Source organism: Charadrius vociferus, unplaced genomic scaffold (genome assembly GCF_000708025.1).
Source record: "Charadrius vociferus isolate BGI_N301 unplaced genomic scaffold, ASM70802v2 scaffold535, whole genome shotgun sequence".
Taxonomy (NCBI): domain Eukaryota; kingdom Metazoa; phylum Chordata; class Aves; order Charadriiformes; family Charadriidae; genus Charadrius; species Charadrius vociferus.
In genome coordinates, this window is record NW_009648542.1 from 4,057 (window position 1) to 24,171 (window position 20,115).

A 20,115-nucleotide genomic window follows, 5' to 3' on the forward strand; every position below is an offset into this window, starting at 1 on the left:
ATATTAGCTGTAGAGGCACACACTTAAAATATAGATTTTTTTTTCTATGAAGATTTTATTCTAGTGTTATCACAAGAAGCAATTATGCATACTAATTAGAAATACAGAGACTATCACAACAATAAAACATTCTGTCCAATAAGTTTATTAAATTGAATTGGTGATATTTTGGAGAAGCAGATCTTTTCACTTTTGTAACATTCTACCTGTCGATTCTATACACACCCTAGCAAAATTAAAAGTATTAGGGAAAAAACCACACTTGGTTTGGTTTTAATATTAGGCTCCTAATATCTGATCTGAGCACTCTCCACATTGTTGTACTAATGGTGATCAAGCATTGGTAACCTGAAAAACATTAGGCGAAAGATAACTCAGTAAGGAAACACAGTAGGAAAAGATTTAAATAGAATTTTAATGGTTGTTTTGTAAACGGGTGCCTTCAGTGGCTGCAGCGATGGCAGTGAGTCAGAAGGAAGGGATCAAGGGGAACTGTGTCTCTGCAGAGATGCCCCTGGAGCACAGGGAGCACCCGCAGTTCTGCATCCCTCCTCCAGGGTTTGTCACTATTTACACCCAAAAGCTCATCAGGCTGCTCCAAGGGCAATGATGGCTACTAGCACAAAATGCTCATTGATCCCCCCATTACCCCCAAAATACCTGAGGAAGAGCAGGATGGGGAGGAAAGTGCTTCTCTTTTGCCCTAAAAATGATGGGAATTGTAGCAATGACACCACAAGCTGGGCCTGAAAGACAAAACATCAACAGCTGTGTAAGCCATTCCAATAACTGTGAATTTGATTCACTTGGGAGAGCAAGAGACTTGTGAATCTCTTGCAAAAGGGCCATGGCCTCTGGCAGCAGCCTGTATGGAAATGCCAGTGGTAGAGGTAGAGCAGCCGGAGCATCACCTCCTCCCCATCAGCCTGCCCCGCTTGGCTTTCTGCACCCTTCTCCTTTAGCTGTCTGCCCCTGTATCACCCTCTGGCTCTTCTCTGCCAGCACTGGGCAGCCTGGGGGCATGGAGAGCAGCTGCCCTGGTACTCCCAGGGAGGAGGAGGCCCTGCAGGAGGGTCCTGTGGCCCTGCCAGGAGGTGGCAAACCATCCCTGTGGTGGCCATTGCCTCCTTCCTCCACCCCCAGCACCACACACGGCAGCCCTCCCTCCTTCCTCAGCGGCAGAAAATGAACTGGGTTGGTGGCAGCCGGTGAGTAAAACTCTTCAAAGGCTGCCAGAAATGGCTCCATGCTGAGCCTCACAGACCTGGCACAGCCATGGTGTGTGTGACTAGGCACCAGTGCCCCTCACAGATCGGGCACAGCCATGGTGTGTGTGACAGCCCTGGTGTCCCCTCACAGACTGGCCACAGCTATGGTGTGTGTGGCAGCCCAGGTGTCCCCTCACAGAAGGGCAGGGCCACAGTGTGTGATTCAGGCCCGGTGTCCCCTCCTGAAGCAGAGCGCGTGAGGAGATGCCAATGCCCCCCACAGCAGGCAGGGGCGGTCATGTTTGGGCCTAATATGTCTCCACAGGCTGGGGCTGGGTGAGACTCTCCCACTTGGGCCTTTCCTCACACCCTCGCTAACAGCAGTGGTTGCCATTTAGAGAAAAAGATGTATAGTTATTGGGATTCACTGAAATAGCAAAATAAGCACCAACAGAGTTGTAACATTAGAAAAAAAGGATAACGTTCAGTTTCTTTAGGTACTGTGCCATCTGCCTAGCTACTACACATTTAAACCCCACAGATTTTGTCAGCTGTTTGCAAGTAGCTTTGCTAAACACAGCTTTATAATCATCCTGACTCTATGCAGAATCAAACTAAAATAATGCCTTACCCATCTGGAAGTCTTCCCAGAAAAATGAGGTTTCTGAAAGTCGCCTATGTGAAACAGGGGGAAGGGAGAGCTTCAGTTTGGAAAACAAAACAAAACAAAAAAAACCCAAAATGAAAGCAACCCCAACTTTGTCCTAAATGCCTGTCTATCATACTGTTCTGTCTGTAAGAAAAAGCAGAATGTAGGAGTATTGCACTCAGCAAATAGCAGATCAACGTGCTGCTTTCTGCTGCTGTTAGGTATCTGTCAGGATTCTTCAGGCGAGTCTGGGATTTGCATTTTAGGTGTCGGAAAAACTATCCATTACTGGGGCTTATAGCCATTGCAAGAGTAAATGTTATGTCCATATGTTTAGAAAGTGTGTTCTAAAGTGTGTTCTAAGGGTTTGCAGTGTTTAAAAAAAAACAAAACCAAAACAACAAACAAACAAACAGTTCCAAGGGGATATTCCATATTTCTAACTCTCAAAAACGTCCTAATTTTACTGACCCAAGGACTGCTGCCATGCTTACCCAGAGCTCCAATTTTATTAACCATGTCCTGTAAGCAATTCATTTAAGACTATGTTTAACATGTAAGATATGTATTTTAAGGTATAACTGTCTCCTATATTGCACAAACAACAGCAGCTCAATAAAACTTGTGGTGACAATCTATTTTTCGTACTTTTTTTACAAAATGTTCACAATATTCTGTAAAATCTCCAAAGGTAGAAACTTGTACTGTGCTCCTTTGTTTCCTTTACTAGTATGGTTTGCAACTATGTTGCAGCATCACAAAGAAAATTAGAAGACATTATTATATTGGCAAAGATTTCTTGTAAGGTTTTAAGAAATTAAGAATTGATGAAATGTTGGATTACAGGTCAAATGTCTAAAAGGTTTTCCTTCTTTAATGTTCACTGTATTTGGTAGCCCTAAGATAGAATGTCGTCCTATCCCTACTTGAGTAAACTAGGATCAGTCTGAGTGACTTCAGCAGACATATGTTGACTTTACTACCTGAAGGTTTAATCCATTAGAACAGAACAGAAAAGAACAAACATACTTGAGTCCTAAATTCTCAACACCGTTGATGCGAAATTCAAGCTATGACTCAATATTACACTCTTAGAATTAAAACAATAATTATTTGCATCTTTCAGGAGCAGAATTGTATTAAAGCAGGAAAGGAGAAAGCAAAAGGTAAACAGTTCTAGCCATCTGGGATTTTATATTGTTATATAAATGCTTTAGTTGATTCACTTAGGAAAAACTTTCAAAGCATTTGGAATGGGACTCAAAACTGTAGTGTAACACTTGTAAAGTGTTTGCTTGATTGCATGTAACTTTTAGGGCAGAAGTTCTAAGTTTGCCACACTGAATTCCAGCAGGAAGAGGAAAGATTAGATGAAGGCATGAATGAATGAATGTGCCCAATTTAAGTTTTACTGAATTACTTTTTTTACTATATTTTGTTGGTATGTGCTGACACATGGAATTGCTTGAAGCCTCACAGTGACAACCACATGGTCAGCTAGCCTAACAGGCGTATACACAGCTGTTTTTCTGGACTACATAAAAGAATGTTAGGCTCATTGAAGTACTTTATTCTGGCATTTGCAAAAGTAGGGCATCTTATTTGGATTTTGAATCTGAAAGTGAAATAATAGAATCAAATTTATCCCTGCCACAGCAGAATACATTTCAAAGAGGAAAGAGAAAACAGAAAGATAGTTATAACCATAGTAAAAGAAGTCAGTTTCCTCCTCAGGAGCTGGGAAAAAAGAGACAGTATAGGGAAGCTCCACCACTGAAGCTGGTACCGCCCAATGCCCAGAGCAGATGCACTGGCATATACCAGAGGAGGAAACACAGGCTGACAGTATGGAGACAACCTGTGAAATGAAAACCTTTACTGAAGGGAATGTGGCAACAACTAGCAGCTTGTTGCCCCCGTCACTTTCCCAGTCTCCTGGAGGCCTCTGAGTTCTCAAAATATGTTTACTCAGGGATTTATTGGTCTAAGACACATCATTTATGTTATAACTATGTAATTTGTTTCAGTGGAGGAGTGAAAACAGGAAAGGATCCAAGACAGGATCGTTTTCAGTAATTTAGTATTAAATTACTAAACACAGTGGTAATTTTGTAATTGCCATTACACAATTAATAGTAATTTAGTAATTTAGAGGTGATGGGAAGAAATTATCTGGGACATTGAAGGGACATGGATATATTTTGGGGGTGTGGTCTCCAAAGCAATATGAATTTTGAAGTGCTGATTTGTACACAGGCTGAATTAACCTTACTGCAGATATTCTTAACTGAAGAACAGGTATTTTTCATAGATGATAACATCCTAGAAAGCTGAAGATTGCGATATAATAAATTATACTGGAAAATAGTTACCAACAAACATGGTGGGTATATTAGTTACATGTAACCTGCAGTCACAAGAGGAATTACATTTCAGAAGAAAAGCCAATGCTGTTTTCTGTTTTGGCATAGCCTTCAGTTTGCAGTATCCTTCTTGTCATCAAAATAAAAAAAATCCTACTCTTTTGATTTATTAATCTGCTGTGCTTGATGCTGATGATTTTAGGATGATTATTAATGGTTTCCTACAAAATGGAGATTTTTATTTCCTAAATTTTCCAGAATTATCTGCCTGATGCATTCAGCGTGTTGGTCATATCTGGTTTTGTTCCTTGAAACAAAAAGCCTTTCGAAGTCCCAGTCTTAGAGATGTTTCTTCTTTACTTGTTTTCTCTGTTTCTTTTTTTGTGTGTGTGTCACAAGACTATTTTCTATGTCGAGAAAGACAAATTTGGAGAACAATGAACTCTTTGTGTCATTATTGATGGTCATGTGTACTTAATGTTGCTGATTTAGTTGCCTATTAGCCTATAAGCTGCCTAGAAAGCCCAAGTTTAAATTTTTCCAAGATTTTTTCCTTTTGGTATGTCTTTTATTTCAAAGAAATGATTTTAATGATCATACACAAAGTTTGAGGCATGACTGTTTAAGGACTAAGTTTTTGGCATCAAGAGGCCAGTGATTTATTTTGAATATGACCAAATGATACCTGCAGTCTTTTTCAAGGCAATAAATATAAACTAAATAACAGTAGACAGGGTCATTCAGAGAGATTTAGTCAAGTGTTTTTATTATTAGGAATTGTTTACTAAGAATTATATATGCTGCTAATGTGTTGTTGAAGCTTCTGTCAAAAACTTCTTATTCTCTCTTTCAAAAAATTTAGGAATTCTTTGAAAAGAGGAAACTTAAATCAAAAATGAAGCTTCTGGGAGTATCATCTCCTAAAAGTTCAGCAGTCAGTTTAGATCTCCTCAATCTGTATGTTGTTAACCAGATATCAAACAAAAAAGACAACACCGGTAAGTTTAAGTGTAACAGTGTTCTGACTTCACAGTTAACAGAATCAGTTCTCCTTAAATATTACTGCTATATTTTAGTTCTTGTTCTTCCACTTATAACTTAATGCTCAAATAAGTGTTGTTTCATTTTTTAAATAAAAAATTGTAAGTAAATACAGAAACAATGATTGAATAAAAAGTCAGGACATAAGAGGAATCAAATAACCTTGGCTACTGCCTACTTCACCTTTAAAGCCTGGTACTCTTATGTACCTTCCTCATTCCACCCATTAATTTTACCCTACATCCATTTATTTTGCCTTTGCCATTGAATGGCTCCATTTGTATTCCATTTCCTTCTTCATAACTTTTGGGGAGCATGTGGAATAGTCTGTCAGTTCTACCCAGAATATCTTTCTTAAAATCCATCATTAAGCTCCAAAAAACCCCATCTCTACAACTTTAGTCCTAACTCTTATCCTCTGTGACACATTCATAAACCAGATTGTGGAGAATTTGTTGTCCTAATGCTCAGGAAGATTAGAAAGTGGCTGAGGAGGGCAACAGAGCCTGTCTACACACAGCAGCTGACCATAAATAATTTCATACTATAATGCCATTTAGAATAGAGCTCTTGCATTGCTAGTTAACAGAGAAAGCAAAATATATGACTTCAAATGGATTAAGAAACCTAAAACAACACCTTTTGTATTCTAATGAAAATTCAGGAAGCTCAAAACTTTCTCCAAGCCCAGCGCTGATATTGTAAATACTTCCATTGCAGAGAACATGCGGAAGCCAGTCCATGTTGATATCACTGAAGATGTAAAAATCCCTGTTCAGAGGCACAACATAGAGCTTCCCACATCACCACTACGTACACAACATATGTCAAACTTAGATGACATCCAGAACAGGTACTTGTATAAAGTAGGCAGTAGTTAAGCTATAATGAAGGTCTGCATGACAGTCTTATATTTGGGGTATTAAGTAAACCTAAATATACCATTCTAAGATGAAGGTTTGCAATCAGTCCTGTCATTCCAGTGATACTCTTACTATGAGAGAGTACACAAATGTATTCTAAATAAAAACTGTACATGAAGATGAGAGATTTAAACAAAAATAATGTTTCTTTACTCATGTCAGGTACATGCACTAAGTTTATCTCACAGAACAGCACTTTCAACTTACACTGTTTTCCCACCCAACTTCAGACACCCTAAAGTGACTGACTCGCACACTGGCTGCTCATAACTGATTAAGAATCAGGCATTTTTAAGATGTGTGGGAAAATATTCTTAAATTATTTTAAAATGAATAGTTAGAATGTTTTTAATCGTATAGATCTTATATCTTGTATTTCATAGGCTTTTTTAATTCATTTTACAAGGTTACAAAAGCAAGTATTGGACAGCAGAAGGCAGCACCTCTCAGAGAAAGTAAAATACCAGCATAATGTAAGTAAGTTCGTTGTTCTCACTGATGTAAAGCTAAAAATGTGTGGCAATGAATGTACTTTTAAGTGATTTTTCAAAGAGTGACCAAATCTCATGGATACTGAAACATGTGAAGTCTTCCTCTTTAAGGCTATATTGGTATGTTATTTGTCAGTTATATTTTATATTTGTTCATACTATTTCTTACATATTTCTTGAAAGGCTCACCTTGTTTTAGGCATTTTCCAAAACACTTCAGAATGTCTATGCTCCATACTAGTCACAAAGGACAGAGATTATGGGAAAGAGACTGAGGCCAACAGCATGTAAAGTAAAAACAATATGCAGAAATGTGAAATGATGAAACATGAGAAACATAGACAGAAGTGAGTCTTTAAGAGGAACTTAAGTACAAGTCTCAGTGAATGCAACTGGGAATTTCATACACTCATTGAGTGTTACAGTGAAAAACATTCTCTAGGTGGAATTTAAGCTCTTTTTTTATGACCCCGTCCACTGTTGTGTAAAAAGCCAACCAAACACAAAAAAAAATCCACCCGAGTTAGTAAATCTGTTACAAGACACTTAGTTTAGGTTACTTAGACTTGCACAATTATACAGCTCCACTGCCTCCTACTATTCATATCAGATAGGACTCTGAGGAAAAGATGCTTGCACCGTATTGTTCTGTATGTTCTTGGCCCATTCATATCGCCAAAGCGTGTTTTGCCAGAGTGAGAGACAGATGTTTTAGTGTTCGAATTTCTTTTCCTTTTAGTCAGGAAGATTTACTTAGTGTGGGTGAAAAGTTTAACCGTCTAATGTGTTTCAGCCAAGATCACCAAGAGCTGCTACTACTTTTTGGATATCACATTAAGTCAGCCTTCCCTTATGACTCTCATCTGTTTCTTGAAGAAAGAGAGGACATATTTCAGATTTAGCATGGCCAGAAATAACGGATCAAAATAATAGTGAAGTTTCTCTTCAACTTCCACTTGTATAGACATATTTGCATCAGTTCATCAAAACACATGATAATGCAGTGTGCGCACACGGAAAGCTAATTTAATATATGGGTCAAAAAATAAAGTGCAAGGCCTATATGTTGCAAAGAACTGTTTTTAAAACCTTCATAAATTGAAGTATATCCAATTTAAGTAATTAAGATATATCCACTTTATAAAGAGAGGCTATAAAGTCATAATTTTCAGCTTTCTGGAAACTTACAGTTTTTGTGGTACAAAGATTTTGTGCAATGTACAAGGTTTCTGCACTCCATTAGTATTTCGTGCTACCTTGGATAAGCTGGATTACAGGCACTACTTCTGTGTAGCTGTGGATACAGTGACATTTCATGAGTTTTGCCTTCAAATTTCTCCTTGTGTTCTGATCTGTTGAGATAGCATTGTTGGTATCACAACATGCTGGAGACCTCTCCTCAATGGAGTAAATTATTTTTCATTTTACTACTTAAGGACCAAGTCAGCAGATCATTTACCTAAACACCTAAAGCTAACAATGTCTTTATACCCATCTCTCCTCAGGATATCATTTGTGTGCATACTTCAACTTAAGTAGGTACTTATGTGTTTCCCTAAAATTAGCCCTTATTACCTTATGTTTTTGTGAAAAACCGTATCAGAATATGTGAGAATTTTCTCTTGCATGTGGTGTATGTGCGGAGATGTATAAGATATAGAGATGTTTGATTACTTTTAGCTTTATGCTTACACCAAAACAGTTTTAGATAAATTAAATATCTCTTTGCTGTGTTTTGTCTAGTTATCACAAGTAACAGAATTCACGTATGATGGCTCTACTATGGAACATGAAGACAACATAGCAAGAGCTTTTAGTGCCTGTCCATTGTCCTCTTCTGTTTTTCGGTCCTCTAACTGTACACAATTTTCAGAGGAAAATTTCAACACAAACCTAATGGGCAACACTTGGGAACAGTCCTATGAAGAGAAGCTGCAAACCCAGGTTTGATTAATATTTTGTAATTTCTGCAGAATTATTTTAGACTAACTTTCATTTATTTGGGGTGTAGGATTAGTGTAATGGTGAAAGTAATTATGAATGATCAACATTTCTTGTGGGTTGGTGGCAATGAATATTCCATATATATAAATATATTTCTTTTATTGTTATGAAATACACTTAACTTGAGCTTTTATTCACTGATCTCTCAGTATTGTTGATATCTGCAGAAAGAGAGTTAGTTGCATACCACTGGCTTTCTTTTGTCTCTGGCTTTTAAAGTTGGTTAAAGAAAGCTGAAATGTATTACAGTTATAAATACAGATTTCTTAAATGTACAATTAGTATAACTGGGTATCATACGATGCCAGGTGATCACCGTGACCTAATTTCTAATCATGCAGTGTCTCATTGAGTAACACAGTTCTTACAGTATTCTCAATGCTTCTAAAAGTATTGAGAAAAAGCCTGCTGTTTAGCTCAAGTTAAGAAATGATTGAAAGTTTTTTGTCCTGATGCATGTTACTATTTTTTACTTTTTGTTAACTTTGGGGTTCTTAAAAGAAGCATCCTTAGAAAAGTAATATCAAGTATAAGGGGGTCTCATAATATGCTTTATTTTTAGAAAATGTATTATTTATTTAAAATAATAAAACAAATTCTATGCGTATCACTAGTGGTATTTTAAAGTCTTTAGGTAAGTGAAGAATGAGTACTTTAGGGCTTCAGAAGGGGAGATGTTGAGTTGTTCAGGGAATGAGTGGGCAGAAACCCACAGGAAGCTGACTTGAAGGACAAAGGAGCCCCAGAAAGATGTTTTCAAACAGTCCACCTCAATGTGCAAGAGAGCGAGTAAGTCCTGGAGGCCAGTTTGGCGGAATCAGGGAACTCCTGACTGAGCTCAAATGCAAAAAGGAAGTGTGGAAGGAGGGGTGGACCACCCAGGAAGAATACAGAACCATCCCCAAACTTGGAGGAGTTGCATTAGGATGGCCAGTGCTGAAACTCACAAGGATTGAGAACGGCAGTGAGGAGGACTTCTACAGGTATGTCAGCAGCAAAAGGAAACCAAGGAAAATGCTGTCCATGGCGAAACAGAGTTGATGACCTAGTGACAAAGGACATGGAAAAGCCTGAGGCACTCAAGACCTACTTTACTCCAGGCTTTTCTGACAAAGTCTGCTCTCTGGCACATCTTCAGACTCAGTAGAGAGTTTGGGAGACAGTCGTACAAAACAGTAGTGAAGGATCAAATTAGGGAAACCTTAGCAACCTGGACATAAAGAAATACATGGGACCGGACAGGGGGCATCCAAGTATATTGAGGGAGTTGGACGACACCACTGCAGGGCAGATGTCTACCATCTCTGAAAGACTGTGGTGATCGGGAAAGTGTCTCAGTGACAAGAAATACACAAACGTTATGCTCATCTGCAAAAACATAAGCATGATCTGGCTAAGGATCATCTCGCCTCTGTCCCTGAAAAGTTTATGGGACTAGACCTCTCGGAGGCAATTCCAAGGTACATGAAGAACAAGAAAGTCACTGGGAACAGCCAGCACAGATTTACCAAGGCCATACTGTGCCTGATGAAGCTGTTTGCCTTCTGTGATGAAATGACGAGCTCTATGAATAAGGGACAGCAGCAGATGTTATTTACCCGACTTTAGGAAGGCTTTTGACGAGGTTTCCCAGGGGATCCTAGTAGTCAAAGTGGGGAAGTACGACCCAGATGAGTGGAAAATAATATATGTAAAAAACTGGCTGTTACTGTCATGGTCAAAGCAGTTGTCTGTGGGCTAAAGTCTAATTGGCAACAGGTCAGTAATGGCAGGGATCCCCAGAGTTTAATACCGAGTCTCATACATTTTCATTAGAGAGTTGGACAATGGGACAGAATGCACCCTCAGCACCTCAGCAGGTTCCATGCAAAACACCAAATTGGCAGAGTGATCATTACAGTAGCAGGGCTGCTACTCAGAGGAATCTTGACAAGCAGAAGGACACCAGGAACTTCATAGAGTTTAAGACAGAGAAATAGAAAGCCTTGCACTTTGGAAAATAACCCCACACATCAGATCAGGTGGGGACTGACTAAGCAGGCAGCAATTTTGCAGAGAAGGACCTGAGGGTGCTGGTGGACAACAAGTTGTACATGAGTCAGCAGTGCACCCTTGTAGCACTGAAGACCAACTACATAGAGGGCTGTATTAGAAAGAGCATAGCCAGCAGTGAAAGGCAAGCGATTATTTCCCTCTGAGTGGCATATGTGAGACCACATTTGAAATACCATGTCCAGTTTTGGGACCGACAGTAGAAGAGAGAGATCAACAAACTGTAGCAAGACCAATGAAGGGCCACAGAATTTTTTTAGGGTATTGGAGCACATAATGAATGTGGAGAGACGGAGTGAAGAGGACTTTTTGATCAGCAAGTACTTGAGTGCGAAAAGGGCTTGGGAAAGAGAAAGCTGTGGAGGTGTGGGGTGAACTAACTGCTGTCTTCCACGGTCTAAACAGAGTTACAGACAGGACAGAGCCAGAGGTACACAGTGAAATGTCAAGAAGTAAAGGTCACAAGTTTCAACAATGGAAATTCTGTTTGTATAGGAAAAAAATATTGTCTCAAAAGTAGCTAAGCACCAGAAGAGGCCATACAAACAGGCTGTGGAATCTCAGTCCTGAACAATCCTGACCAATCCGGCCTAACCTTGAAGCTGGCCCCTCTTTGAGGATGTTGGACTAGATACCTTTTGAGATCCCTTCCAGAAAACAGCTTCCTATTATTATGTGATCTTCCGTGGAACTTCAGCTTGTTACAGTCTATTAAGCTTGCTCATACAATGGGAGGATGGGGTGCTAAAAGGAACTTTTAGAATATTGACAGTGATACGCAAATATGGAAAAATATGAGTTATACAGAACTCGGGCTGTAAGGAGGTTTGGGCTTCTACTGTAAGGACAAAAAGAAGTAAAATCAGCGGGAAAACATGTATATTATTTGCAAACCCAACTTTAATGTTTTAAATACTATAACTATTACATATATTCAGACTTTGACAGATTCTACTGTTTTCTCAGCCAGGAAATAGTTCTGATCAGGACCCTTGGATAACAAAATATCCAAGACACTGTATTTTCAGGGAGTCTGATACAGTGCCTCAGGAACTATTTAAGCCATTGCATAGGTAGGCCGTGTTTTTACATTAAAGAGAGAAATAACAGTGAAGTTTAAGAAAGAAAAATACTAAGATAATCTGAAGCTTATTGCTACTTGATTTTTCACTGATTTTTGGTGCTTTTCAACAAGATATTGAAATTAAATGGGAAGACTGGACATACCAAACTATTTAAGTTTACTTAACTCAATTTGCTTAAATTAAAAGGCAGAAAAATGTGAATTTTAGGTAGGCTTTTGGAACCATGATCTGTTTTTTCCAATGTCACAAACATGATGGTGTTACTGAATTTATCCCAAGTGAGAAGCACAGATTTACTAAGAGGCCACAGGGAGGGTAGCTGCCCCAGCTCTCATTGGTTCTGGTCACTGTTGCAAGTGCTTTTCGGATGACCTTGATGCTGTAGCAATTGAGAAACTTCTCCACCTACATTGTTTACATTTGTGATTCCAGGAACAAAGCATTTTCTTTCCTTCTTTTTCATATGTGATCCAACTAAAGCTTTTTTTTTTTAGGATTGGTTCAGTTATACTTTTAGGAGAATATACACTTCTTACAGGGCTAATCTTCCTTTACTCTTTTTATTCTGTAAGTCTGCTGTTTGGTTGCAGGTTTCTATCAGTCTCTATCTTTGGCTGGATAGAGCCATAAAAGGCCATATATTGTACTGCTGTTCCTGAAGTACCTACAGCCTGTTTGCCTGGGGAGTCAAGTGACAAGCTCACTGACCACATCAGCTTCCAGTCTTAGCCACCTTAACTTTCTCTTTCTCTTTTCTCCTAGTTTCTTTTGGCTTTCTCCAGCAAAACCTAAAATGAGGATAACATTCACCTTGCTGTATATCTTAGTGAATTCCAGATGAATATCTGTAGGGTAAAGCCCTACCTAACCATACCCCACCTACCTCTCCCCTTTCATTTCTCCACAGGCCCTCAGGCCTGTGCTCATCTGCTTATGGCACCTCCCTTAATCCTCTGCCCATTCACGGTTCACTTACAACATCTCCTTTCAAAGTGTTCTTCAAATCCATTTCTTTGTATTGTCCTTGGTTTGTTTTCATCCATTGTAGCCATAAATTTTCATACCTCAGGAGCTGGCAGTTCTCCTGGAAAGGGAGTTTCTTTCACTGTATGTGAAAAGTAAAGTATAAAATTATACAATTGTTTAATGTAATTGTTGCATACTGACGATACAATCAATGTGCATACATCTGAGAGCTGTTGCTACTCAAGATCATTAAATATTAACTAAAAAATTTACTTATTTCATCATCTGCTCTTAACTTATACTTAGCTGGAGTGAAGAAGGAGCCTCTGAATTGCCTCAAAAAATGGTTTTATCTTCCTCACGTAGATTTATCCAAGCTTCTCCAGAAACAAATTCTAGTCTGTTTAGCCTTTTAGAACTGTTCTGGGGAGGTTTCTGTAAGCAGAGGACACTACTTTCTCATTTAAGTGCTCTAGGATCTTTATCCAGTTCCAAGTATTTGCTGATCAAAAACTTACAGAATTTTTCTCCAGTAGAGTTTTGTCTGCTACATTTCAGTTTTCAAATTCTATTGATAACATTCCTCAAAAATTTTTAAAGAAAGGGCATTTTTTGGAAGACCTTCTTTGCCACGTCCCTGTGCTTCAGAATCCTCTCAATTTTGAATTTTCTGAAAGGTCAGTCAGCAGATCAAGCCTAGAAAAAAGCAGTGAAAATGTTAGATTAAGATCTAAGTAAGTGAAAGTATGATAGCTTTCATGCTAATAACGCATGATAACATCTTCAAAACCACTACTATCAGAAGTGAGGTAAGGAAGTATGGGCAAAACAAAATGTCTGACTGGCCTCCTGACGGAATAGAAAAAATCTGTGCTGAATTAGGATTACTGACCTTGAGTACAAATGGAAGCCACTTGCTAAAGAGACCAGGAATTAAGCAGTACACACAATTTGTGTGTACTTATGGGCTTTCAGTACAGGAGAGAACTGTAGTCTTGAAGAACAAATTATATTTATGAACAGAAGCTGTCTTCCTCTTTTTCTTTTTTTTTTTTTCTTTTTTTTTTTTTTCTCCCAGAGTGGACTTCTTTGGTCAGCTGGTGGAGCAGCAGTGACATACTGTGGCTGATTTTATAAATCACAGTTCCTTACTCAGGAGGATGTGCTCCATGTCTTTGTGTGTTTGGAGACATCATGAAACAGAACCCTTTTTAAATCAACCTTACTACAAGTGGAAATAAAATACAGGACACTTTTTCAGTTGAAATAATTTTGATTTGGGACAAAAGCAAGTGTGATGAGCAGTAAAGTCTTTGAGATTTTTATCATAAAGTTATCATAATTTGTTGTGTTAGCAGTTGGTAGTTTTCTTATTTACATACTGAGCAAACTGTTTTTTCTTTTCTAACCAACCCCCTTGCCCCTTACCCCCAGGCTAGACTATATGAATTCTGCCAGAAAAAATCCAGTGATAATGACCAGTGACGAATCAGAAAACAGTCAAGGAATAAAAGACCCATTGTTTGATGTTGTGAAAGAAACTGCAGAACTGAAAGCTCCCCAAGATTGTTCCTTTCTGGCACTGTTTGAAGATGAGACCCAACCAATCCATAATAAACCTTCCACAAAGCATTTTAATCCTTTTGTTAACCAAAGCAGCACTGCTATTTTTTCCATTGATCCTGACGATAGAAATCAAATGAGCAACAGAAATTACCCTTATGATACTAGGGAGGCTTATCCTGCAATCAGTGCAAAAAGAAGTTCGATAGACAGAAACCTTGAAGGCATTTTCACAGCTCCAGAACAGGTTTTACTTAAAAGTAACAATACCTCAAGTGCAACCTACAAGAAAAGCAGTGGACTTCATAAAACCTACCTGCAGGACTGTCATGAGCAACAGCACTACTTCATACCCTCTGAAAACAAAGAAAAACCTGCAAACCTTGAAAAAATTGGTGAGTGTCAATATTTTAAGGACAGATATTCTGAATTTTATTCTCCTTTTAAAGACATATGTTTTCATAACCACAGATATGTCTGCCCTGACCAAAAACATCATGAATCTTCATAATGCAGTAATTTAATTTTAAATCAAATTACTGAAATTATTTTTAAAAGTTGACAGAAGTATTTATTTTCAAATTGCATTTATACTATTGCATTTTAAAATCAAGGTTTACTTTTTTATTTTAGAGACAATTGCTTATCACCATGATCAGCAGATTAACTTAAAGGACAATGTGCAGAAATATTCAAGAAAAAAAAGGTGAGTGCCATGCAAATTATCAATCTATTAATTAGTGATAACTGCAGAGACCTTGCTGAATTGGAGAAATCTTGCTAAGAGTACATGAAAGCAAAATTCTAAACATTATTACTGAGGACCAAAGTTTTCCCAGTGAAAATAGTAGTGAATAATGTGAATAAAATTATGCACATGTAAGCCCTTTATACCATTGTTCATCTGCCTACAGTAAGTACATAGAAAGACTGCTTCATGGGACAGTTTTGAGTCCCTGAAGTTAAGCTGTTGCTCTGACTGGTCCTCTAAAAGACTCTGTCTCTTTTCACTGACTGCAGAAGAAGTTAATGTCTTCCCTGGACTAAAGTTAGCACAAGTGAGTGCCCCATGTTTTACAAAAGATGGTTTTATCAAGGACTCTGATCTGTTACACCTTCCGTTTTACAAAGCAGCACTATCTTCTCTCATCTCTCATATTACATTTTGCATTTCAAGAGAAGTGAAGGTTGTGAAAAACAGATTGTTGGTGTTAAATCTCAGGTTCAGAAATAAGTTCAATGATCTCAATAGTGGGAAGCATTTCATGGTTACTGAAGACAAAATAAAAATTGAAGACAAAAAAGTCACCAGTAATGACTTAATTCAGAAAGAAAATGAAAGTACAGGAGGTGAAATCACTTACCAGAGAAATCTGTGTTTGCACCCTTCAGTGACGACAAGTCTGTGAAAGAATCCACCTGGAGACAGAAACAGCTCTTTGGATTTGAACAGGTAACTTTTTAAAGAGACATATTTTTTGTCAAACCTACTGTTTGCACCATTCATTTGAAGTGGAGAAGGAATGTCTATAACAGTTAGAAACTGAATTTAGCTTCTCTGAATTAACTTCTGTGGAAGCTTCCTTTCCTTCATGGTTTATATAGGGAATCCAGAAAGAACAGCTTCTAGTTAAATGGTTCAGATAGACAGCCCTTTCAAGTGCGTAATTTACATGATTTGATTCACACCTAAGCTGATGCCTGAAATAAAGTGCCTAAGTTACCCATTAACCCTTAGGATCAGATTCTGCAGGCCGTGCCCAGACATTACATGCAGAACACTTTAGTATGATAAAGAAGCTTTTTGTCCATATACATGTAAAGAATCGTGTAGATATTTTGCCCATAGAAGTCACCCAAGTACATACAGTATTGGTCAGGGGTTTTGTACCTCTTAAAATAATTTGAGTACAGTGCAGTGACTCCTTTATGTAATACATCAATGGAATGTTCCTTGCTTAACCTGAGGTCCTGATCCAGCTGAACCCTCGCTATTAACACTTACTTATTTTTCAAAGTTCACAACAGCACAAGAGAAAGAGTATAAGTTTGGAGTGAGTTCAAATCTTCACGAGATGGAGAAGGGTTAGTACCATTTATACATTATTAAGTAAAAAATCAGATTTTTCTCTACAAGTGAAACTGCAACAGTTACTTCTAAAGCCAGGGAGATGTGTTTTGATCTTTTTAGGATGTTACATTTGATGAGGGCTTGTATGTTTGAGTCACACAGCACTGTGTAAAGAAGACTAGCATTACCTGGTAACTAGTCTGTATTTGCTTTTCCTTGAAGAGATAAATTCAGGTTAGATTCTCTCTGGTGAGTATTACGCACATATTTTTCATTGTCCCATTTCTTCCAAAGCTGTCCCCTAAACTGAAATGCCAGCTCTGAAAGTAGGGGTAACTGCTAAAAAAAAATTTAAATAAACGCATAAGAGAGGTCAAGAATGTTAATCTGAACACCACAACTCAAGTTTACCAACATCACCACATAGTAAAATGCTGAGTAAATTGCAGTAATTTTCTTTCTTTCTATTCCTGCAGATCTCCGTTGCCTGGAAAAAATCTTGGACATGTTTTCTCTATTAATGAATATCTTCATTAGGTGTTTGACATGTGCCATTTTACTGGTCTAGACTTTACTAGTCTTTACTAGTCTTTATTCTCTTCCACTAGACTATATGCTGTGGTTCCACACGTGGACAGAGTGAGGGGAGTCAGTGGGAGATCCCACGTCCTTTTTAGGAGCTGTGTGGGTCGGTTGTGCTGGCTGCATTTCAGAGCAGAAGAGCTCCCGAGGGCCTCCAAGAGAAAAACATGTAACTTGTATGGCAGCCAATGTGTGCAGGGAGTTTGCTCCCCTCTCTCCCTGCCCCTGGTCTGCATAGTCCTTCCTCTTTTTGGGTAGCACAGTTCTGCTGCCAGTGCAGGCTGCTGATCAGTGGCACAGCTGAAGCTTTGCGGCACCCATCTCACTCTTTCTGTTAAGATGTGTTGTCCTGAGAGAAGAATTGGCTGTTGCCAAGAACTAGATTCACCTCACTAACACTTTATTCTTTAAACAGTATCTTAAAACTGCATCTTAAGTAGTAATGTTTAATTCTACATGCTGTACTTGGGAGTTGGATGTTTGGGGAAATTTTGGGGAGTAACCTTTCTGTCCTTTTCATCTCATTTTCCAGATGCGGAGTCATCACTCAGCAGCCAGTCTCCCAGTTACTCTCCAAGGCAGACAGAGAGCTGTTTCAGCTCTAGTCCCGACACGGTGAGTACCGTCCTTTTATGGGTTTGCAGGGGTTCATTGAATAATATCTGTATGCCCTAGTGCAGCTAAGGGTGGATGTAGCTAGAATCTTACTTATGGTTTCATTTTGTGCGAGGCAACTTCATGTGTGAGGAAGATAAGAAATGATTAGCTGTGAATTTTCCTAAGTACTTCAACAGACATGTTGTCTGGTCTTTTGATAATCCCAGGCCTTGTGGAATTACAGTAACATGGCAGTGGGAAGATGCTAAGCAAGCTTCTACAGTCTTCCTGATGTATAGCTGCCTTACTTTACATGCCTGTAAGGCAGGAGGATTTGACACACTGTGTGTCTTCAGCCATTCTCAAACACAAAAATGCCACAATGTAAGAATATAAATATTGAGTGAGAGTGAAGGTCTGCCTTACCCACCTTCTCTTCAACAAAGGCCAGGAATACACTCCAGGAGAAAGACTGAAAAAAACCCCAACCAACCAAAGCCAGGCAGTTCTGGCCTTCCTGTTTATTTCGTTAACTTGGTTATTAGTTAGTCATTAACTTAGTCCTTAGTTATTGAACTGTTTAAACTGTTGCATTCACACAATTCTGTTCCAACAGTCTGAAGAGGAAGACGAAGCCAAAAAGAAGGAATATCTGAATGAACGGTCCTTGAAGAGAGAGGATGCCAACCTAATCCCAGCCTCAGCAAGTACAGAGCCCCCCACGGCCTCTCACACCAGAACTGTGCCTCTCCAGCCCAGCAGTATTTTGACTAGAGGAGAAGAAAACCATCTTCAGGAGAAGGACTCTATTTCATGTGCCACAGAGGAAGAAAATAAAAACCACACTGCCCCATCTGAGGGCAGCTCATCACACCTCACCCTTAAAAGACAGCATGTCACTCTCAGTACCAGGTGTGATGTTTGGTCACAGACTGAGAGCTCTGTTAGAGAAGTAGACAAAGTGGATGTTGCCACCCAGTGTGGCACCACGCGGGTGTGCAGCTGTGGGAGCTCCCTGCCCTCTGCCCGCAGCCCAGGAGGGCTCCCTCCTCCCAGTGACACAGGCACCGCTGGAGGGCACAAAATGCCAGCGCATGAGGTGCTGCAGCCTGCAGGAATAGCGGCGTTTTCTTCTGAAGCCGAGTATCTGAGTTTGGCTGGCAGAAGGACTCTAGAGGTGCTCAACTACATTGATATAATGAAGGAGAGAGATAAGCAGTGACCAACTAGAATGGCACATAAGGAATACAGAAGTTTTGTCCTGTTCTCAATATGTTTCATTTAATTGGCATATTTTGATTTTTCTAGCCTGGTTAGAAAAAATGGGGGGGGGGTTGCTGTTTGTTTGGTTTAAATTATTATTAACTGTGCATCTCTATCTACCTACAGCTATCTCTAACTATGGAGTTCTATAGGTCTCTAACTGTTAACATAGGATTTTACAATAGGTTGTTAAATACAAACCTTAGGAATTAGATTGGCTTTCCCACCATATATCCATAGCATTCTCTAGTTTGGGATTAATTTTGCGTCTCTTGAAGGTAGTGGAAAGTTTCTGTTTCTCTTCAAAACATATCTGGTGTGGCTCTAGGTTCAGAACTATCGTCTGATTCTTACCCACTTTAACAGGCAAACTAGTCTTTGCCATATTTTTGTACTAAATGTAAAAATGGGAAACAACAGAAAATACACATCTGCACACAGAGAATAAAATATAATAAAAAAAACTATTATTAATTTTTACCAAAAAAAACCCCAAACAACCAAGGCTTAATCTTCCTTCCATAGCAGACCCATTGATTCATTCTCTGGCTGTTAATACTGAGAAATCTTTTCTGTGTTTCTGTGTTTTGCCTGCAAATTGAAAATCTGAAATGCTTTCCTCTGCCTTTCAGTGTTTGTGTGAAGCTACAAATCACAACAAATAAAAGTTTCTGATAATATTGTTTCTAGGTTATATTCTTTTTCTCTAAAAAAGTTGCTAGTAAAGGGTGCAGGGAGACTCACTCTGTTACTGACATCTTCTACTTACATATCCATACACCTTTACTTATTTATACATATCTATATACGTTACATATGTGTGTGTGCGTGTATATATATCTGAAAGTGTGTTTGTGTATACGCTGGCGTTAGCCAGCTGACTGCGTGCAGGGGTCCTGCTCATTACAAACCGTGTTTGGGCAGAAGCTGTGCTGGAGACCATTCCTGAAACAGGGCAGGAGATTTGCTTTTATGTGGTCAGTATGTTGTGCTTCCTCCCTTGGGACACAGCTGTTAAAATTTGCTACCCTTATTCCCACCAGGTTGGTTTCTTTTATTTCTACATTTTGCAAGAAAGGGTTTTGCAGATGAAGGGATGTGTGTCACCCAGCCCTGGTGAGACCCATTGCCATTCTTTATCTCCGTTCTCATCATCAAACTAGTAGCTGTGTTTTCTGCTAGCTTTTATTTTGGAAGCTGAGTTATTTTTAAAAGAAGGTCTACATTGCTCAACAGTTTGCAGGTTTATGGCTATGC

The 20,115-nt window shown here is 38.9% G+C and overlaps 1 protein-coding gene across 1 annotated transcript; it reads left to right on the forward strand.

Annotated features, from left to right (window-relative positions):
- Positions 1-1,185: 1,185 nt before the first annotated feature.
- LOC104287262 (chromosome unknown open reading frame, human C12orf40) lies at positions 1,186-18,817 on the forward strand. The gene is made up of 13 exons (XM_009885943.1): positions 1,186-1,208; positions 2,984-3,023; positions 5,083-5,218; positions 5,982-6,114; positions 6,591-6,657; positions 8,419-8,619; positions 11,698-11,804; positions 14,217-14,740; positions 14,979-15,051; positions 15,738-15,798; positions 16,364-16,430; positions 17,531-17,613; positions 18,212-18,817. Exons 1-13 carry the CDS (start codon positions 1,186-1,188, stop codon positions 18,815-18,817), a joined length of 2,121 nt encoding a protein of 706 aa, XP_009884245.1.
- The last annotated feature ends 1,298 nt before the right edge of the window (positions 18,818-20,115 follow it).

Bases quoted from the DNA above. Each gene is read 5' to 3' on its own strand.
- LOC104287262 (XM_009885943.1), top strand. From the start codon at position 1,186: ATGAACTGGGTTGGTGGCAGCCG. The intron at 6,115-6,590 runs GTACTTGTATAA...TCATTTTACAAG, and splicing joins TTAGATGACATCCAGAACAG to GTTACAAAAGCAAGTATTGG. The intron at 8,620-11,697 runs GTTTGATTAATA...CTGTTTTCTCAG, and splicing joins AAGAGAAGCTGCAAACCCAG to CCAGGAAATAGTTCTGATCA.